Here is a 20,895-nt window from a genome sequence, read left to right as displayed (position 1 = left end):
ATTATAAATTACTGTTGAAATTTGAGATCATGTTGGGAAACGGGATGTTTTCAAAGTGTTGGAACGCGGCCCACATGCGCCTTTTCCGCCTTGCTGATGGTGCATTCATGCCCCTCGTGAAAGAAATTCTTTCACTTGTTGTAATGTTGTGTTCCGCGTTGACATTTCGTTAAACCCACCAAATCTATAACGTAGTGACATGAATACTGCGATGAGAAAATATCAGCTGAGCATTTATCTGTACAGTCGCGTGTCGCTTTTATTTGTGTCAGTTCCGTTCAGACATTGATTATTTCCCAGTATTTCTGAGACCGTGAAGCCAGCACCGTACATGCCTTGACGTCCAGTCTTCACATTTCTGTCCCGGGAGTGATTCATGTTGTCCTCAGTAGAGTTTGGTTACACCCTGTGCCCGAAAAAATAATAATAAAAGTAACCCACACAGCCGCACAAATCTTCAGGTGAGACACTGAATAAGAATTATTAGATTGACAAACAACCTCTTCGCAAGTTTGACCTGTCGTAAACCAAAAGGGGCTGCAGTCTGTGTGCGTCAACATGTTTGCTTCTTTCCTCCATTTACCTGAAATTTTACCGCATAAACTCACAAACGTTGCTTTTCTCCACTGATTAATTGCTGAATTAATGGCGATGTTTCATTGTTTTCGTCGCAGGAACTGTTGTTTACGTCTTGGCTCTTTCGCTGGTAGCCCAGCCTTCACGTACCAAACCTCGTCCAGAAATCAATCGATTTATCGGTTTGTGCCTTGTTGGACATTTATACACAAAAGGTGTCAAATGAAACATATACTACGCGATTCACTACTGATTCACACCCATTCCGGCTTTAACTTCATTTGCTTAGCGGGATTAGATGTAATGTAGTAAAGGTTTTGCTAGCTAGGCTAAGAAGTTGCGTACTAGGAGATTATGAGATCCTTTTAAAAGTAAGAATAAAGCCTATGATGTTATTTCTTAAAGCCGGATTAACGAATACACTCTGTTATTCTGTTTTCTGTGGTCAACGTAGAAGTTCTGTGGTTCCTATTTGAACATGAGCGTGTTTCTTGTATTCCGCGCACATTTCCCAGGGAGTTCCGCCCGAGGCTCTGCGGTGACAGGTGAGACGTTCCGGGGCTGTCGCAGGCTCAGACATGCCCGACTCCGTATCTGGTGACTCCGGCTCGAAGGTGTCGGACCCGCAGCACTCTCAGAGGCTCCTTCGGGTCCTCCGCACCTTCTGGCAGGAGCAAAGCTTCCACGATGCCCTCCTGGTGGTGGATGGAGAGGAGCTCCCGGTGCAGAAGAACATCCTGGCTGCCGCCAGCCCGTACATCAGGTCAGCTGACCTCCGGATGCCGGTCCAACTCCCCCCACGATCCTCCCATCCCAGAGATTCATGCTTCTGTTTTCACCCCAGAACCAAGCTGAACTACAACCCCCCCAAAGAGGACGGGTCCACCTACAGGATCGAGCTGCAGGGCGTCTCCATGGCCATCATGAAGCAGATCCTCGACTACATCTTCAGTGGAGAAGTGAGCGGGAACCTTTCAAAAAGCTGCACCGGCAGGAAAGAGTCATTCAAACTGTACTGTTACACGTTGTCGAGGTACGACTACGCCTGGACGGTGAATATGAAGACGTTTACGTGGCCAGTTTCCTTCAGATTGTCTTGGAGAGAAGCTGTGAGCTCCAATCTGATCTCTGATTGGCCAAATTGTCACAGTGATGTCAACCTGGTGGACACGCCCACTTTCATCAACTTGTTCAGGCCTTCAGAAGGTTCTAGAAAATGTTTGATTCTGGTTTCCTTTAACACCCGTGAATCTAATTTAGACCAAACCACCGTCTGTGAACACCTTCCAAAATCAGTGTCTGCGAACACTTTCGAAAACCAGCGTTATGGAACGCTTTTGAAAACTGGCGCATTAAGCCACTTGCCACTAGAGTTTGGTAGCGAATTTGGTACTTTTATAAGCACCGACTGAATTCCGTCGGAACTACCGAGTACCTATCACAGTGAAATCAAACGGTACCTAAACACAGCCTTGTGACTGAGGGAGAGGAAGAGTAGCCGATTTTCTGAGCCGGACTTGAACGCAGCACACGAGGGGCAATAAGTCAGCCGCTGCAGATTGAACGGGGCAAACATGGCAGAAAGAAAACACGACTCCACTTCACAACATGCGACGCGAACTTCTAATCTGAAGAAGCTGCTGGTGAAACACTAGATTCTTCTCAAGGCTGAAGAGTCGCACAATTTCAGATCTACCGTCACAGATTTCCTGCTCTACTATCAAAGATCTACGGTCACAGTGTTTCCAGAGGGGAGAGGAATAGGGGGACATGGAGCTGGTTCCAGTTTGTGCATTATTAAGAAACAACAGTCTAGAACAAAACCCCGCCCCCTCAGATCATTCTGATTGTTCTGTTTGCATGCCCCGCCCCCTCGGATCAGTCTGATTGTTCTGTTTGCATGCCCCGCCCCCTCGGATCAGTCTGATTGTTCTGTTTGCATGCCCCGCCCCCTCGGATCAGTCTGATTGTTCTGTTTGCATGCCCCGCCCCCTCGGATCAGTCTGATTGTTCTGTTTGCATGCCCCGCCCCCTCGGATCAGTCTGATTGTTCTGTTTGCATGCCCCGCCCCCTCGGATCAGTCTGATTGTTCTGTTTGCATGCCCCGCCCCCTCAGATCAGCCTGAGCGAGGACACCATCCAGGACATGGTCCAGGCCTCGGACCTGCTCCTCATGACCGACCTGAAGTTCCTCTGCTGCCAGTTCCTGGAGAGCTGCATCACGGCAGAGAACTGCATCGGGATCCGCCTCTTCTCGCTGCACTACTGCCTCTACCACGTCAACCACGTGGCCACGGAGTTCCTGCAGACGCACTTCCGCGACGTGGCGCTCACCGAGGAGTTCCGCGAGCTTCCGCCAGAGCGGCTGTGTGAGGTGTTGTCCACCGAGAAGCTCAATGTGGGCAACGAGAAGCACGTGCTGGAGGCCGTGGTGCGCTGGTTCAGCCACGAGCCGGACGAGCGCCGGGTGGGTCGCTCACCTCCACCACCGTAAATATAAATAATAGTGACGCTCACCTCCACCACCGTAAATATAAATAGTGAAGCTCACCTCCACCACCGTAAATATAAATAGTGAAGCTCACCTCCACCACCGTAAATATAAATAATAGTGACGCTCACCTCCACCACCGTAAATATAAATAATAGTGACGCTCACCTCCACCACCGTAAATATAAATAATAGTGACGCTCACCTCCACCACCGTAAATATAAATAATAGTGACGCTCACCTCCACCACCGTAAATATAAATAATAGTGACGCTCACCTCCACCACCGTAAATATAAATATGCACATCTGGACGTTTCTAACTCGTATTTCTCCTGTTACTTTCTTCAGGTTCACATGAAGAAGGTGATGTCTGCTGTGTGGCTGCAGGGTTTGGACATCAGCTACCTGAGAGAGCAGGTAGAGCAGCGCAGTAGAGCAGCGCAGTAGAGCAGCGCAGTAGAGCAGCGCAGTAGAGCAGCGCAGTAGAGCAGCGCAGTAGAGCAGCGCCGAGTGTTCATACTAACGTTCCCACCGCTAATTTCTCTAAAACTTTAAGGATAGTCTCAACGCTCAAAATGTTGCTCCGTTCATCATCAACATTATTCAGGAAATATTTGCGTACCGATTAATCTCATTTGAATATTGGATCATAGGAGCTACATTCAGAATCTGCTGTGTCTGTGTGAGCTGGACTGGCTCCGCCCACACATGCCCATCTTGGGAAGAGGAGGAAGTACTTCCTCTCGTGGTGCCATGTGCCAGAGCAGAGCTGTCTAATTGTGGGAGGAGTCAAAGGGAGGGCCTACCTTGACTGGGATTGGCTAAACCCCCGATGACACTATATAGGGTTTGATTTCTGATTGGCTGCTTGGAGCAACACACTTTTTAAAACCTGAAACAAGCCAGGGACAGAGAGGACAGACTGTCTTCACTTCTGGGACGTCAGTCCAGGTATGGGGACGAGTAGTACTGCTGGAGAACCTTTAGGAAGGAACTTTCTCTCTTTGTTTCTGTGTTTTAAATCTAAATTTTATGCAAACAAGAAATCTTGCAGAAGTTCAACGAAGTCGCACTGCAGATTATCGTGAGTCCCTCCGGCTCAGCGTTGGTGTTTTGTGTCGGCGCTCCAGACGATGGGCGAGCCGCTGATGAGGGAGGTGATCCGGGAGTTCTGCCAGACGGAGCTGTCCCAGGGCCCTCTGCGGGGGCAGGCCATGCTCGCCGCCTTCAAACCCCGGGGATACTCCGAGTGCATCGTCATCGCCGGGGGCGAAGATCGCAAGTACGTCGTCGCCAAGACTTTTTAATCTGCTTGGTTTGGTTTCTCTGGTCGCCCCCTGGTGGCGGTTTGGGATGTGACAGGTTTATCTAACGATGTGTTCAGCAGAACTCTGCTGCTCCAAATCTTCACCCGCTGGAACGTTAAGGCTCCGTTTACAACGAGCTCACCTTTCGTTATGTTTGCCTGTTTCCATGACAACGTTGCTCGGAGCCGCTGAAAACGCAATTTCTTGAAAACGGCTCCCAAGGTGGAACTTTTTGAAAAAGTTCTGGTGTGTCTCCGTGGAAACAGGGAGTACGCAACTTTTTTTTAAATGATCCAACACTGTCTCCATGGAAACGGGGGAAATGCAACTTTTTGAAAACCATAGAAAAGATAAAACTTGAATTTGGGGTGAAACATGAGCAGTTAGTTCTTATAGTAATCAGATTACTTCCCCGGTAATGAGTCCGACTGCTCTCTTGTTGTTTTCTGGACAGAACCAGGAATCCGACGGCGGAAACGCGCTGCATGTGTCCGCTGTACGACTCCAACAGGCAGGCCTGGATCAACCTGGAGCCCATGAGCACGGCTCGCATCAGCCACGGCGTGGTGGCCGCCGGTCAGTACCGCCGCCGCCGCCGCCGCAGGAAGTGTCCAGCTGTAGCTTCCATCTTCTCACAAGCGTCTGTGTGTGTCTGTGTGTCTGTGTGTCTGTGTGTCTGTGTGTCTGTGTGTGTGTCTGTGTGTGTGTGTGTGCGTGTCTGTGTGTGTGTGTCTGTCTGTGTGTGTGTGTGTGTGTGTGTGTGTGTGTGTGTGTGTGTGTGTGTGTGTGTGTGTCTGTGTGTGTGTGTGTGTGTGTGTGTGTGTGTCTCTGTGTGTGTGTGTTTGTGTCTCTGTGTGTGTGTGTTTGTGTCTCTGTGTGTGTGTGTTTGTGTGTGTGTGTTTGTGTGTGTGTGTTTGTGTGTGTCAGAGGGCTTCCTGTTCTCCCTGGGCGGGACGGACCAGGACAACAAGGTTCTGGAGAGCGGGGAGAAGTACGACCCCGACGCCAACAGCTGGAGCACCATCGCCCCCATGCTGCAGGTACACTCACACACACACACACACACACACACACACACACACACACACACACACACACACACACACACACACACACACACACACACACACACACACACACACACACACACACACACACTTTTACCTTTTCTTCATTTCTTAATTCCTTCATTTATTTGTTTTAGTTATTTATTTTCATTTGCTCTTTCTTTCTTTCTTTCCACCTAAATTTAAAGTATAAAACTATCAAATCTGAAGTATTTGTGTTGTACTCGTACTATCAGAATTGATTTCAGTACTAAACATCCTTCAATATGAATCATTAAGATAAATGTTGGTGAATTTAGTTTATAATATTTTGTGTCCCATGTGAGCCGCTCCCTGGAGAAGATTGTAGTGTGGGATTATTTCACCTCCTGACCAGCAGGTGGCAGCAGAGCGGCAGTGAACTCACACTTCCTGTTTCAGATTAAATGTAAGAATAAAATGGAAATGAACAAATAAACATCCAACTGAATGATTCCATATCTTATTTAAGTTCATAACAAAACTATATACAAAGTACATATTAAATGTTTATATTTAGATAAATATAACAGCATGAAATAAATAATCATAAATAAAAAGTCAAATGTAGGATATAAAAAGTAAATGCATTGAGGTGCTTCTTTTGGAATGAATTCATTTTTAGAAATACTTTAGGTATCACAAATTATAAGTAAGTGAAAGTTGATGAAAAAGGAAAGTACAAAAGACACGTTTATATAAAGAACATTTTATTTATAGCTTATAGCTTTATTTATATACCAACAAACATTATTCTTATTCCTATTATTTTAGATAGTTCTTAAATATTTTTTTATCTGCAGACACACTCGTGAATGAAATATTTTATTCAAGTGGTACTTGAATAAAATATATAAAAACAACATTATGACTAAACTATGTATAAATCCAATGATTAAGATTATCTAGAAAAGAATCTTCTGTGTGACAAGAAATAACTGATTAATTAATAATTAATTAATTAATAATTACAATTTTAAAAGAAAATGTCTTAGTTTGATTTTTAATCTAAAAACATAAATGTTGACATTCATGATTAAAAGTTTTCTTTTTTACACGATGTTTAATGATTAAACTACGAACTTCTCTGGACTCTTTCAACCCCAAGTTTGTGTTTCTGGTTCTGGACGTTTTGGTTCCAGACGTTTTGGTTCTGGACGTTTTGGTTCCAGACGTTCTGGTTCTGGACGTTTTGTGGTTTGTGTTTTTGGTTCCAGACGTTTTGGTTCTGGACGTTTTGTGGTTTGTGTTTTTGGTTCCGGATGTTTTGGTTCCAGACGTTTTGGTTCCAGACGTTCTGGTTCTGGACGTTTTGTGGTTAGTGTTTTTGGTTCCAGACGTTTTGGTTCTGGACGTTTTGTGGTTTGTGTTTTTGGTTCCAGACGTTTTGGTTCTGGACGTTTTGTGGTTAGTGTTTTTGGTTCCGGATGTTTTGGTTCCAGACGTTTTGGTTCCAGACGTTCTGGTTCTGGACGTTTTGTGGTTAGTGTTTTTGGTTCCGGATGTTTTGGTTCCAGACGTTTTGGTTCCAGACGTTCTGGTTCTGGACGTTTTGTGGTTAGTGTTTTTGGTTCCGGACGTTTTGGTTCTGGACGTTTTGTGGTGTTTTTGGTTCCGGATGTTTTGGTTCCAGACGTTTTGGTTCCAGACGTTCTGGTTCTGGACGTTTTGTGGTTTGTGTTTTTGGTTCCAGACGTTTTGGTTCCAGACGTTCTGGTTCTGGACGTTTTGTGGTTTGTGTTTTTGGTTCCAGACGTTTTGGTTCCAGACGTTCTGGTTCTGGACGTTTTGTGGTTTGTGTTTTTGGTTCCAGACGTTTTGGTTCTGGACGTTTTGTGGTTTGTGTTTTTGGTTCCAGACGTTTTGGTTCTGGACGTTTTGTGGTTAGTGTTTTTGGTTCCGGATGTTTTGGTTCCAGACGTTTTGGTTCCAGACGTTCTGGTTCTGGACGTTTTGTGGTTAGTGTTTTTGGTTCCGGATGTTTTGGTTCCAGACGTTTTGGTTCCAGACGTTCTGGTTCTGGACGTTTTGTGGTTAGTGTTTTTGGTTCCGGACGTTTTGGTTCTGGACGTTTTGTGGTGTTTTTGGTTCCGGATGTTTTGGTTCCAGACGTTTTGGTTCCAGACGTTCTGGTTCTGGACGTTTTGTGGTTTGTGTTTTTGGTTCCAGACGTTTTGGTTCCAGACGTTCTGGTTCTGGACGTTTTGTGGTTTGTGTTTTTGGTTCCAGACGTTTTGGTTCCAGACGTTCTGGTTCTGGACGTTTTGTGGTTAGTGTTTTTGGTTCCGGACGTTTTGGTTCTGGACGTTTTGTGGTTAGTGTTTTTGGTTCCAGACGTTTTGGTTCTGGACGTTTGGTGGTGTTTTTGGTTCCGGATGTTTTGGTTCCAGACGTTTTGGTTCCAGACGTTCTGGTTCTGGACGTTTTGTGGTTTGTGTTTTTGGTTCCAGACGTTTTGGTTCCGGACGTTTTGGTTCTGGACGTTTTGTGGTTAGTGTTTTTGGTTCCAGACATTTTGGTTCTGGACGTTTGGTGGTGTTTTTGGTTCCGGATGTTTTGGTTCCAGACGTTTTGGTTCCAGACGTTCTGGTTCTGGACGTTTTGTGGTTTGTGTTTTTGGTTCCAGACGTTTTGGTTCCAGACGTTTTGGTTCCAGACGTTCTGATTCTGGACGTTTTGTGGTTTGTGTTTTTGGTTCCGGACGTTTTGGTTCTGGACGTTTTGTGGTTAGTGTTTTTGGTTCCAGACATTTTGGTTCTGGACGTTTGGTGGTGTTTTTGGTTCCGGATGTTTTGGTTCCAGACGTTTTGGTTCCAGACGTTCTGGTTCTGGACGTTTTGTGGTTTGTGTTTTTGGTTCCGGACGTTTTGGTTCCAGACGTTTTGGTTCCAGACGTTTTGGTTCCAGACGTTCTGGTTCTGGACGTTTTGTGGTTTGTGTTTTTGGTTCCGGACGTTTTGGTTCCAGACGTTTTGGTTCCAGACGTTTTGGTTCCAGACGTTCTGGTTCTGGACGTTTTGTGGTTAGTGTTTTTGGTTCCGGACGTTTTGGTTCTGGACGTTTTGTGGTTAGTGTTTTTGGTTCCGGTGTTCCATATTAACTGGTGACCATTTTAACTGGTGACCGAGCTGCTGTAGCGTCAGTTGTTACTGCTAGCAACAGCAGATGTTGTAAAGTGGACGGAGGCTCATAGCTGTCCTGGTGAACGCCTGTTAACCCCATTCACAATAAAGTTCCATAGTATATTACCTTCTGTGAGTGGATATCCTGGTTTGGTGAACATGTGGGACCGTGTGTCATTCAGCTGCTGCAGCACCCGCTCATTTCAGAGTTACTGATAATACTGAGACCAACATCGGGTCTTGAGACGTCACGAAAGGGGCGGGGCCACAGCCCAGGTCACGTCTTAACATGGAGTGTGTACACATACACATCTGCCCTGAAGTTGCCCCTGCCCCTGTCAGGTTGTTGATCTGTTAGATCCAGCATCAGTGGGAAGTCATACAGATGTTCAACACATCATGTTGGTCAATGTAACACAGCAGTGCATTCAATTCAATTTTCTCTGTTAAATCTCCTAAAAATGACTGTGTTGTATGTGCTGCTATATAAATATCATCTGTTAAAACACACTCCATGTTAAGATGTGACCTGGGCTGTGGCCCCGCCCCTTTCGTGACGTCTCAAGACCCGATGTTGGTCTCAGTATTATCAGTAACTCTGAAATGAGCGGGTGCTGCAGCAGCTGAATGACACACGGTCCCACATGTTCACCAAACCAGGATATCCACTCACAGAAGGTAATATACTATGGAACTTTATTGTGAATGCGCTTAACAGGCGTTCACCAGGACAGCTATGAGCCTCCGTCCACTTTACAACATCTGCTGTTGCTAGCAGTAACAACTGACGCTACAGCAGCTCGGTCACCAGTTAATATGGTCACCAGTTAATATGGAACACCGGACGTTTTGGTTCCAGACGTTTTGGTTCCAGACGTTCTGGTTCTGGACGTTTTGTGGTTAGTGTTTTTGGTTCCGGACGTTTTGGTTCCAGACGTTTTGTGTTTTGTGTTTTTGGTTCCGGACGTTTTGGTTCCAGACGTTTTGGTTCCAGACGTTTTGTGGTTTGTGTTTTTGGTTCCAGACGTTTTGTGGTTTGTGTTTTGGGTTCTGGACGGTTTGTGTTTTGGGTTCTGCAGGCGCGTCAGAGCTTCGGCCTGGTGGAACTGGACGGTTTGATCTACGTCCTGGGAGGAGAGAGCGACGCCGCTGAGCTGGTCACGGTGGAGGCCTTCGACCCCCACTCTAACTCCTGGAGGGTGCAGACCAGCATGACCATGGTCCGCAAGGTAACACACACACACACACACACACACACACACACACACACACACACACACACACACACACACTCAACAGCGCCACCTGTGAAATGTAGAAAATTAAGCCTCCGCGTCACGTTTCACCTGCCGCCACAAAATCCATTATACCTGTGTGACACAGCAAGACGCACAGACAGTCCGTTACACACGAACCGAGAACGCCACAGGAAGTCGGCCATTTTGAAAAATAAGGCAGATTTGGTTCCAAATTCAAAATTCCCAGAGCGGTCTCTTTATAGTTTTGCTTGTTTTTGCAATTTGATTGAATTTCGCCGTCTATTTTCGCTCTTCTAGCCGAAAGGAAAGTTTCCTGCTTTCACCCGAGGTCTGAGCGTCGTGGCCTCTCTGTCTCCCCCTACAGGTTGGCTGCTACGCCTCCATGAATAAGAAGATCTACGCCATCGGCGGAGGCTCGTACGGGAAGCTCTTCGACTCTGTTGAATCTTTCGACCCTAAAACCCAGCAGTGGACGGGGCTGTGTCCTCTGAAGGAGCGACGGTAAACGACCCCTCGTCGTAGAGCTGCTGCTGCTGCTGCGTTACCGTATTTTCCATAGTATCAGTCATACCTCCTGTTTTTCTTGCACTGCAGTATTGGAGGTTCCCTTGGCGCTGTAGCAGCTTTCTGCCGTCACACAGTGACATCTAGTGGTCAAACACAGCATATACTTTGATAGACGAGTTGCATGAGCGGCCAAACAACTAAAAAAGTGATTTACCTCAGATTATTTTTCTACATTTTTCTTTTCTCGTTTTATCCAAAGATTAACGGTTTAAGTATTTTATATAAGTTACTAATTACTTCTTCAATAATTAGTAGTGTTATCAGTAATCCCTGATAATAACGTAACTAGTTTACTCACAAAACTGTATTATGGTAGTGTTAGCATTAGAAGAAGATGCTCTATAATCTGATGTTAGAGGGGGAAGATGCTCTATAATCTGATGTTGGAGGAGGAAGATGCTCTATAATCTGATGTTAGGGGAGGGAGATGCTCTATAATCTGATGTTAGAGGAGGACAGTGCTCTATAATCTGATGTTAGAGGAGGGTGCTCTATAATCTGATGTTAGAGGAGGACGATGCTCTATAATCTGCTGTTAGAGGAGGACGGTGCTCTATAATCTGATGTTAGAGGGGGTGCTCTATAATCTGATGTTAGAGGAGGACGGTGTTCTATAATCTGATGTTAGAGGAGGGAGATGCTCTATAATCTGATGTTAGAGGGTACGATGCTCTATAATCTGATGTTAGAGGGGGAAGATGCTCTATAATCTGGATGTCAGAGGAGGATGATGCTCTATAATCTGGATGTCAGAGGAGGACGATGCTCTATAATCTGTAGAGATTTCTCTCTGTAACACTTCAGTGATTTTACCTGTGTTAGTCGCTGTGTAACAGTAATCTATTACAGTGGGATTACCAGAGTACTGCGGGGTGAAGTGGAGCCTCACCTCGTGTTTGCTGCACAACAGGAAGTGAAAGTTGCGTCGGCGGCGAGCTGCAGAGACTCTCTGGAGGAAATATGGCAAAAAAAACTTCCAGGAAACGAGTCGAGTTTTAATCCAAGACTCAAAATATTTAATCTCTTAGTGTAACTTCACTGTGTAACTGTAATCTGTCACTACAGTAACAAGGCTGTGGTCTCGTTGAAGACTGGCCACGCTGATGGAGCTGAGTAAATACAATGCTAATTCAACTAGTAACTAGTTACTTTTTTAGTAGAATCATGTAGTAACTTTGTTACGTTCTTGAAGTAACTGTAATCAAATACTGCTACTACATTAATACATATTGCCCGTATCAGCCACACTGAGTTAGTTTAACAAATACAATGCAAGAGCAATATTTTAAAGTAACTAGTTACTTTTTACATGCAGTAAGTAGTCGAGTAACTCCAAAAGAAATAACTGTAATGGTTTATGAGTCTTATTCCAGTATTATAGCTTTCTGCTCATTGTTAAGAGTGTGGAAGAGTACACAAGAAACTTTAAAGTAAGTAGTAACTATTATCGACCGGACACACTGTGGGAGAGCATACAAGGAGCTTTACCAAGTTACTTTTTTCATTAACTCAAAAAGTAACTTTCTCCTTAAAGTAATGATTAACTGTAATCAATTACTCCCACTGCTATATGCATATTGTTTATTTAGGCTAGACTTACAATACAAGAGCTACATTACAAAGTAACTAGTTATATTTTGCTTGCAGTATGCGTAGAGTAACTACACTACTTAAAAAAAAAAAAAAAAACTCCACAGTAACTATAATCAGTTACCATTAATTTGGCTGTGTGGACATAATTAAAACTCGCCACACTGAAATTAACTTTACCAAGTAACTAGTTACTTTTTGCTTATTTTACTTACTTGTTTCAATAAGTATTATGTAACTGTAATCAGATTACTCCAATACTAGAGCTATGTGTGCTCGTCATTAAGACTCCGCTACTCCGAAATGAATTTTACCAAGGGATTAGTTACTTTCCTCTTGCAGAATCTAGTAAGACCATGGTAATATTGACAAGTAACTAGTAACTGTAATGGGATACTGAGGCCTGTCGGTGTGCGGCCCAGGTTCGGCTCGGTGGCGTGCGGCGTTGGCCAGGAGCTCTACGTGTTCGGAGGCGTTCGCAGTCAGGAGAACGAAGACGCGGCGCAGCGACAGATGACGACCTGCAAGTCGGAGTTTTACCACGACGAGATGAGGAGGTGAGTCACTGCAGTACCCGGCGTGACCACCAGGGGTCAGCAGCGGCGAGCAATCAAACCCTATATAGTGTCATCGGGGGTTTAGCCAATCCCAATCAAGGTAGGCCCTCCCTTTGACTCCTCCCACAATTAGACAGCTCTGCTCTGGCACATGGCACCACGAGAGGAAGTACTTCCTCCTCTTCCCAAGATGGGCATGTGTGGGCGGAGCCAGTCCAGCTCACACAGACACAGCAGATTCTGAATGCAGCTCCTATGATCCAATATTCAAATGAGGAAAATCAAGGAGGAGCTAGAAACTTAGAATACTGAAGGTTTCTGGACCGACCAGACCAGGAGGAGGAGGAGAACAGGAGGAGGAGGAGGAGGAGGAGGAGGAGAACAGGAGGAGGAGGTGGAGGAGAACAGGAGGAGGAGGAGGAGGAGGAGAGGAGGAGAACAGGAGGAGGAGAGGAGGAGAACAGGAGGAGAGGAGGAGGAGAGGAGGAGGAGAACAGGAGGAGGAGGAGGAGGAGGACAGGAGGAGGAGGAGGAGAACAGGAGGAGGAGGAGGAGGAGGACAGGAGGAGGAGGAGGACAGGAGGAGGAGGAGGAGGAGAACAGGAGGAGGAGGAGAACAGGAGGAGGAGGAGGAGAACAGGAGGAGGAGGAGAACAGGAGGAGGAGGAGAGGAGGAGAAGGAGGAGAACAGGAGGAGGAGGAGAACAGGAGGAGGAGGAGGACAGGAGGAGGAGGAGGAGAACAGGAGGAGGAGGAGAACAGGAGGAGGAGGAGGAGGAGGACAGGAGGAGGAGGAGGAGAACAGGAGGAGGAGGAGGAGGAGGAGGAGAGGAGGAGAACAGGAGGAGGAGAGGAGGAGAACAGGAGGAGAGGAGGAGGAGAACAGGAGGAGGAGGAGGAGGAGGACAGGAGGAGGAGGAGGAGAACAGGAGGAGGAGGAGGAGGAGGACAGGAGGAGGAGGAGGACAGGAGGAGGAGGAGGAGGAGAACAGGAGGAGGAGGAGAACAGGAGGAGGAGGAGGACAGGAGGAGGAGGAGGAGAACAGGAGGAGGAGGAGAACAGGAGGAGGAGGAGAGGAGGAGAAGGAGGAGAACAGGAGGAGGAGGAGAACAGGAGGAGGAGGAGGACAGGAGGAGGAGGAGAACAGGAGGAGGAGGAGAACAGGAGGAGGAGGAGGACAGGAGGAGGAGGAGAACAGGAGGAGGAGGAGAACAGGAGGAGGAGGTGAACAGGAGGAAGAGTGCTCCGAATCCGTCTCCGTGGAAACGGAAGGAAACGTTGCTACTGTTCCTACCACAGCCATAGTAACTAGTAACTAGTAGTTCTGCACATGCTCAGTAGAGCCAATCAGGACAAAGTTTCCTCTGTGGTGTCAGGACTCCTAGTCCTTATTCTCCTGGACTTGGTGCTTTTATTTTGACAGTCACCATAATAACAATCCACCTTGGTGGTTTTATTTTGACAGTCACCATAGCAACAATCCAACTTGGTAGTTTTATTTTGACAGTCACCGTAATAACAATCCAACTTGGTAGTTTTATTTTGACAGTCACCATAATAACAATCCACCTTGGTAGTTTTATTTTGACAGTCACCATAATAACAACAGTTTTCAGTGTTTCTGAGTAAACAGACATTGTTTTCAAAACGTTACCACGTAAACGCGAAACTTTTCTGAAACAAAAACGTTTTCACTTGAAACGTTGTCATAGAAACATCATGGAAACGTTGTCATAGAAACATCATGGAAACGTTGTCATAGAAACATCATGGAAACGTTGTCATAGAAACATCATGGAAACGTTGTCATAGAAACATCATGGAAACGTTGTCATAGAAACGGGTCTAAAGCTGTTAAAACTGCTGAATCAGCTACAAACCATAAAAATGTCTTCACTTCTTATATTTAATAAAAGCTACAGTTTGGTCAGACCTGGTGGGGGGTCTGAGACCTGGTGGGGGGTCTGAGACCTTGGGGAGGGTCTCAGACCTGGTGGGGGGTCTGAGACCTTGGGGGGGGTCTGAGACCTGGTGGGGGACTGAGACCTGGTGGAGGATTTGGACCTGGTGGGGGACTGAGACCTGGTGGGGGACTTGGACCCCGGGGGGGACTGAGATCTGGTGGGGATTTGGACCTGGTGGGGGACTGAGACCTGGTGGGGGACTGAGACCTGGTGGGGACTTAGAGCCCGGGGGGGACTGAGATCTGGTGGGGATTTGGACCTGGTGGGGGACTGAGACCTGGTGGGGGACTGAGACCTGGTGGGGACTTAGACCCCGGGGGGGACTGAGAGCTGGTGGGGATTTGGACCTGGTGGGGGACTGAGACCTGCTTTATGTTGCAGGTGGATGTTCCTGGACGATCAGAACTTGTGCATCCAGACCAGCTCGTCCTTCGTGTACGGAGCCGTCCCCATCGGGGCCAGCATCTACGTAGTGGGAGACCTGGACACGGGTCAGTACCTACCACCACTGGGGGGGGGGGGGGGGGGGGCAGTATGGCTGGGTTTCTTCGCCCAGTGTGTGGACTGTCAGGTGGTGTGTGTTGTCTTTTAGCGACGCTGCCGTCCTTCCTGACAAGAATCAGCAGTTTTACTGCCAATTATAAAAAAAACATTGAATTTCCTATAAGGAGACGTAGCAGGATAAAAGTGAGCCTGCAAGTCGACACTAAGGGGAAAAAACCCAAATGTTAGTACACTGAGTGGGCGGATACAGAGACATGCACAGGGTTTTCTAGACACACACACACACACACACACACACACACACACACACACACACACACACACTTATTTGTTGAAGATGTGGTTTATGTGTTACTGTCACAATGACCTGGTCAGCTGGTTACCGTCTGGTTACCGTCTGGTTACCGTCTGGTTACCGTCTGCTCCACATGAACATGTGTGGATTATGGATTATATGATCGACACAAGTTGAAGTTCACATCAAACATCTGCACACTTTAACCCCGAAATATTTGATTCTCACACACATTGTGTTACACACACGCACACGCACGCACACACACACACACACACACACACACACACACACACACACACACACACACACACACACACACACACACACACACACACACACACATTAAAGATGTTACACACAAACTGGAGTATAGAGTGACCTCCCTGTCACACCGCCCAGGTAACATAAAACAGATTTTAATCTGGAGCAGACGGGAACTCTGCTGATGACGTTACTCTAACAGTCACATCTTAAACAAATAACTTATATAACCATATCACTCACACACACACACACACACACACACACACACACACACACACACACACACACACACACACACACACACACACACACACACACACACACACACACACACACACACTTGTGTCATGTACGTGAGGAGGCTCGTTCATACGACAACGTTTCACAGTGAAAACATAAAACCTTCTCGCTTCTGGAAACTTTTAGAAAATCAATGGAAATGAGTTGAAACCTAACTTTACTGAAGTCCTGGTCCTGGTCACGGTCCTGGTCCTAGTCCTGATCCTGATCCTGGTCACGGTCTTGGTCCTGGTCCTAGTCCTGATCCTGATCCTGGTCACGGTCTTGGTCCTGGTTCCTGGTCTTGGTCCTAGTCCTGATCCTGATCCTGATCCTGATCCTGGTCACGGTCTTGGTCCTGGTTCCTGGTCCTGGTCCTGGTCACCACGGCGGTGTGTGGTTTCATTACAAAAACAAAGTAGAGCTACACTCGGTAGAGCACAGACCTTCGCCAACGCCACATCAAACCAATAAATAAATACTCGGAGGTGAAAACAAAACCTTCTCGGCCCAATTTACGTTGGCGAAGGTAACAACAGCGCCAACTAGTGGCTCAACATACTAACTACATCATTTTCAGTGTTTCTGTAGAAACTCGAAGCTTTTCTGAAATGAAAACTTAAAAAAAAAACGCTGCGTTTTTCACTGGACGCTGTCGTATGAACGGAGTGCGCCGCCCTGCTGGAGTCCTTCACCTCCGCATCGCTGCCGAGCAGCAGTGAATCAGGCTCACGGTTTGATTCCCGTTGTCGCCGCCCTGCAGGTGCGAGCTTCGACTACATCCGGGAGTTCCGCCGCAGCTCGGGGACGTGGCACCGCACCAAGCCGATGCTGCCCAGCGACCTCTCCAGGACGGCCTGCACCTCACTGCGCTTCGCCAACTGTCGCCTGTTCCGCCTGCAGCTGAGCCAGGGGCTGTTCCGGATCTGAACCGGCGGGGGGGTGGGGGTGGGGGTTCGGGTGGGGGTGGGGGTTCGGGTGGGGGTTGTTTTAGATCACCATCATGTTTGCACACCGGTACCCTGAAACCTGGTGTAGGTCTTGGGAAACACACGAACACTAAAGTAATAGATTACTGAGGATGAGTTTTGGGGTTTGACCTCAACGGGACGTCACTTCCTCTCCTGAACATCGTCGTCTGAACAGATCGTTTTTAATGGTTCCTGTGGGATTCGGTGATTTTTAGCTCCGAGCTGCATTCCTGCTGTGAGAAGTTTACGTTCTGTCGTTCCGTTCTGTCGTTCCGTTCTGTCGTTCCGTTCAGTCGTTCCGTTCTGTCGTTCCGTTCAGTCGTTCCGTTCTGTCGTTCCGTTCTGTCGTTCCGTTCTGTCGTTCCGTTCAGTCGTTCCGTTCTGTCGTTCCGTTCTGTCGTTCCGTTCAGTCGTTCCGTTCTGTCGTTCCGTTCTGTCGTTCCGTTCTGTCGTTCCGTTCAGTCGTTCCGTTCTGTCGTTCCGTTCAGTCGTTCCGTTCTGTCGTTCCGTTCTGTCGTTCCGTTCTGTCGTTCCGTTCTGTCGTTCCGTTCTGTCGTTCCGTTCTGTCGTTCCGTTCAGTCGTTCCGTTCAGTCGTTCCGTTCTGTCGTTCCGTTCAGTCGTTCCGTTCTGTCGTTCCGTTCAGTCGTTCCGTTCAGTCGTTCCATTCAGTCGTTCCGTTCAGTCGTTCCGTTCTGTCGTTCCGTTCTGTCGTTCCGTTCTGTCGTTCCGTTCTGTCGTTCCGTTCAGTCGTTCCGTTCTGTCGTTCCGTTCTGTCGTTCCGTTCTGTCGTTCCGTTCTGTCGTTCCGTTCAGTCGTTCCGTTCAGTCGTTCCGTGGTGAGAGAACCTCTGACGCCTGAAGCTTTGTGGTCCGGTTCGCCTCTCGGGATCAGTTCAGGGTCATTCCGCTTTATTCCCGCCTGCCGTGTTTTCCACTCCCGACTCTGCGGGTCGCACCGCAGAACTTTACTCACCGGACGGATAATTAATAAACTCACCTGTGAATATTCCGAGGCTTCGTACGGCAGCAGTGGGAGTTAACAGAAAATCATGAATGACTTTATTGAATGTGGTGTAGAAAGCGGTGGAGTGTCTGATGGATGGAGCAGGCGTCACACTCCGGATGTCCTACGCTCCGTCTTTGCACCTGAACGCCTCCCGTCTAGACGCTGCTGATCTAACGTTGCATTTTTTTATCGAAGGTTTCGCTGTGCGGACCACGAGGCTTTTTCTCACTTTTAGTACATCTCGTATCGTAAACATTCGACTCCAGCCCGCTAGCTTCTTTCCCGCAGTACCACTTTGTTCCACACGGTGGTGCAGTGACAAGCTCTCCACTAACAGCAAACGACTCACTGCTGCCACCCAGTGTACCAAAGGGACATTACGCTGACGGTTTTTTTTAATAGAATAAAAACGTCCAAACGTCTGTAAGAAGGACGGAGGAAATAAAATCCTTTGAAGAAACATTTTCCTGAACTGATGCACGAGGCGACAGTCCGAATCACGTCAACACTGCTTCTGACACATTTCCCAGAATGCATCAGCAGACACTCACCGGCTCCGCCGGCGGTTTACACGTCTGACCCGCACAAGATGTTAGTGAATCCAGGTGAGAAGATAAAGTCTGAGGTCTGAGAAGAAACGGAGAACCGCTCTAACGAGCATCCTGGATCCAGCTGAGCCCGGCGCTGGACGTCCAGACGGGTCGACAAACGCTCACAGCTCAAGTCCAAGTTCCTCCAAGAACCGATTTTCTGCTCTTGACGTCCGTAGAAAGTCTGGACACACTGAAGAACAGTTTTACTCCACAACGTTCTGAAGTGAAAAGTGTAAACTTTCGTGGAGTTTTCGGTCCAAAAGTCGTTTCCATGGAAACGGGGGGAAATACAGGATTTCTGACACGTTGCTGCTTGTCCTGCGCTCCACGGCCGTAGTGACCAGTTGTTCTGGACTCGGATGGCGACCAGAGGGGCGACCAGAGGGGCGACCAGAGGGGCGCAGTTTGGAAGTGTCCTTATGTCCTTATGTCCTTGCGTCCTAACGGCTAACAGGACGAGAAACGGCTACAAAAGCTAAAATGGAAAAAAAAAAACACTTTTAATGAACTGAAACGGCTAAAAGCCAAAATAAACAACTAGATTAGTTAATGTTGGTAAAACAAGGGAATTTATTCAAATGACTAAAATGACTTAAGATGCAAAACTGAAAAATGTATAAAAGAATTAAAAAAAAAAAAACAACTGAGGTCCCGTTTTTTTCCGAAGCATTTCAGGGTCGGTTTAGACGACGACGTCTCCCAAGGTGGAACTTTTCAAAAACACGACGCGGGCGATGGTCTGTCACCAAACACACACACACACACACACACACACACACACACACACACACACACACACACACACACACACACACACACACACACACACACACACACACACACACACACACACACACACACACAAAGATCGGCAACGGCAAAGAGATAAAGGACAGAAAATATAGTAATAAACTAGAGCTACACTCGGTAGAGCAGACCTTCACCAACGCCACTTTTGATTGCGGAACCAAGTTAGCATCGCTAGCGTGTTAGCCGTGAGCTCATATCGATGCTAACTAGCCTGTCAGGTAGCGCCATCACTGTGAAACACTGAGCGTCTCCATGGGGACAGATGCTGATCTCCTTTGACCTCCTCCAGGAGGAGCCTCTCCTCCTCTATGTGTGTGAAGTAGTTTCACAGTTTTTTGGGGGATTTATTCAGAAACGGTTCAACTTTAACGTCCTAAAATCTCCTGGATCGGTTTGATGACGACAAATCATCCCTGAAGATTTCGTGGAGTTCAGGTGAGTCGTTTTTGTGAAAAATTGGTAAAATACATACAAACAAGCTAATAAATAAATAAATAAATCTATGCAGATGAAAACAACCTCAGCCAACTTTGCTTGGTGAAGTTAGACGTATATAGAATAGAACCAATTTGATTCCTTTATACGAAGAAGGGAACCAACATCTGACTGAAGAGTAGTTTCCTCTCAATGTGTGCTAAGTGGAGTTCCAGAATGTCACAAACATACAGGATTTAATAAGAAAAGTGAAATTCTAATGCGTTCTAACAAAGTATTTGTGCAGAAGAGGCGAGTCCAGAACTGCACGAGGAGAAGTAGAGCGTCAAACATCGTCCTCCAGCTGAGCGGCAATAAAAAAACCTCTCCTGGCATTTTGAAGCTGATCTGAACCTGAACCCTGAGACCAGGAACAAGACGTCACTCTTTATTTCCTGGGTCTGTTCAGAAAGTTGGAGCCGCCGGCAGCGTTGCTCCCTCGGCGACCTTTGACCCGGCTTTACGGCGGGTACGGTTTTGGCATCCCGTGACCCCGTTTGTTCTTGTGGGCGAGTTCCAGCTGCCGCTGTCCGTCCGGCCGTGTTGACTCAGACACGCCTCCAGAGATTTCAGCCTGGACGGCATGCGACAGGCCCAGAGCGACAGGCCCAGAGCGACAGGCCCAGAGCGACAGGCCCAGAGCGACAGGCCCAGAGCGACAGCCCCAGAGCGACAGGCCCAGAGCGACAGCCCCAGAGCGACTCGGAAACAATAGATCCCCAAAGCTACAGAGAATCACCGCTGTCAAGTTTACATATATAGACAGGAAGAGTTGAAAACTTCAATCATTTCTACTTTGATAAGTAAAGATTTACCCGTTCGGGTTTTTACAAACGTGATTGTATGAGCTGATATTCAGTTTTTTTCTAAATGTAAAAGCAGTACTGAGTGAAGGATGAGAACAAGTACTAACCTTTACTTGTCAGTACTGAGTAACTGACACAAACAAAAACAATCTTTTTTCACCCTCTTGTTCTTAAAGGAGTCGTCAGCTGCTAATCTCACATATCCAGTCGGAAAGAAAACAAACACGAAGCTTCTGACCGTTTCATCCCACAACTTCCTCTCGCCAGAGTACCTGAGGTTTGGACTGGTACAGATGTTAGGCTGTTGGTTTGCTGAAGGAACTGTCAATCATGGATAGCATAGCGATAGCATCGCAATAGCATCGCG

The 20,895-nt window shown here is 47.1% G+C and overlaps 1 protein-coding gene across 2 annotated transcripts; it reads left to right on the top strand.

Moving 5' to 3' along the window:
- The first annotated feature begins 345 nt into the window (after positions 1 to 345).
- On the top strand, positions 346 to 19,056 carry gan (gigaxonin). Of its 2 annotated transcripts, XR_013935814.1 has the most exons (15): positions 346 to 461; positions 1,092 to 1,339; positions 1,421 to 1,535; positions 2,694 to 3,044; positions 3,420 to 3,488; positions 4,202 to 4,353; positions 4,833 to 4,954; positions 5,306 to 5,418; positions 9,665 to 9,814; positions 10,209 to 10,345; positions 12,424 to 12,558; positions 14,905 to 15,014; positions 16,632 to 17,212; positions 17,432 to 18,436; positions 18,523 to 19,056. XR_013935814.1 is itself a non-coding variant. In XM_080475602.1 (13 exons), the coding sequence occupies exons 2-13, from the start codon at positions 1,155 to 1,157 to the stop codon at positions 16,796 to 16,798; spliced, it is 1,806 nt and encodes a 601-aa protein (XP_080331728.1). In that variant the 5' UTR covers positions 361 to 461; positions 1,092 to 1,154; the 3' UTR covers positions 16,799 to 18,906. The 2 variants fall into 2 exon arrangements, 1 of the variants encoding a protein (XP_080331728.1); XM_080475602.1 differs by having other exon boundaries at positions 361 to 461; positions 16,632 to 18,906.
- Positions 19,057 to 20,895: the final 1,839 nt, after the last annotated feature.

Source organism: Lipophrys pholis (assembly GCF_963383615.2).
Source record: "Lipophrys pholis genome assembly, chromosome: 11".
NCBI lineage: Eukaryota > Metazoa > Chordata > Actinopteri > Blenniiformes > Blenniidae > Lipophrys > Lipophrys pholis.
The sequence above is the reverse complement of the archived record's forward strand: the minus strand, read 5'-3'. Positions and strand labels throughout refer to the sequence as shown.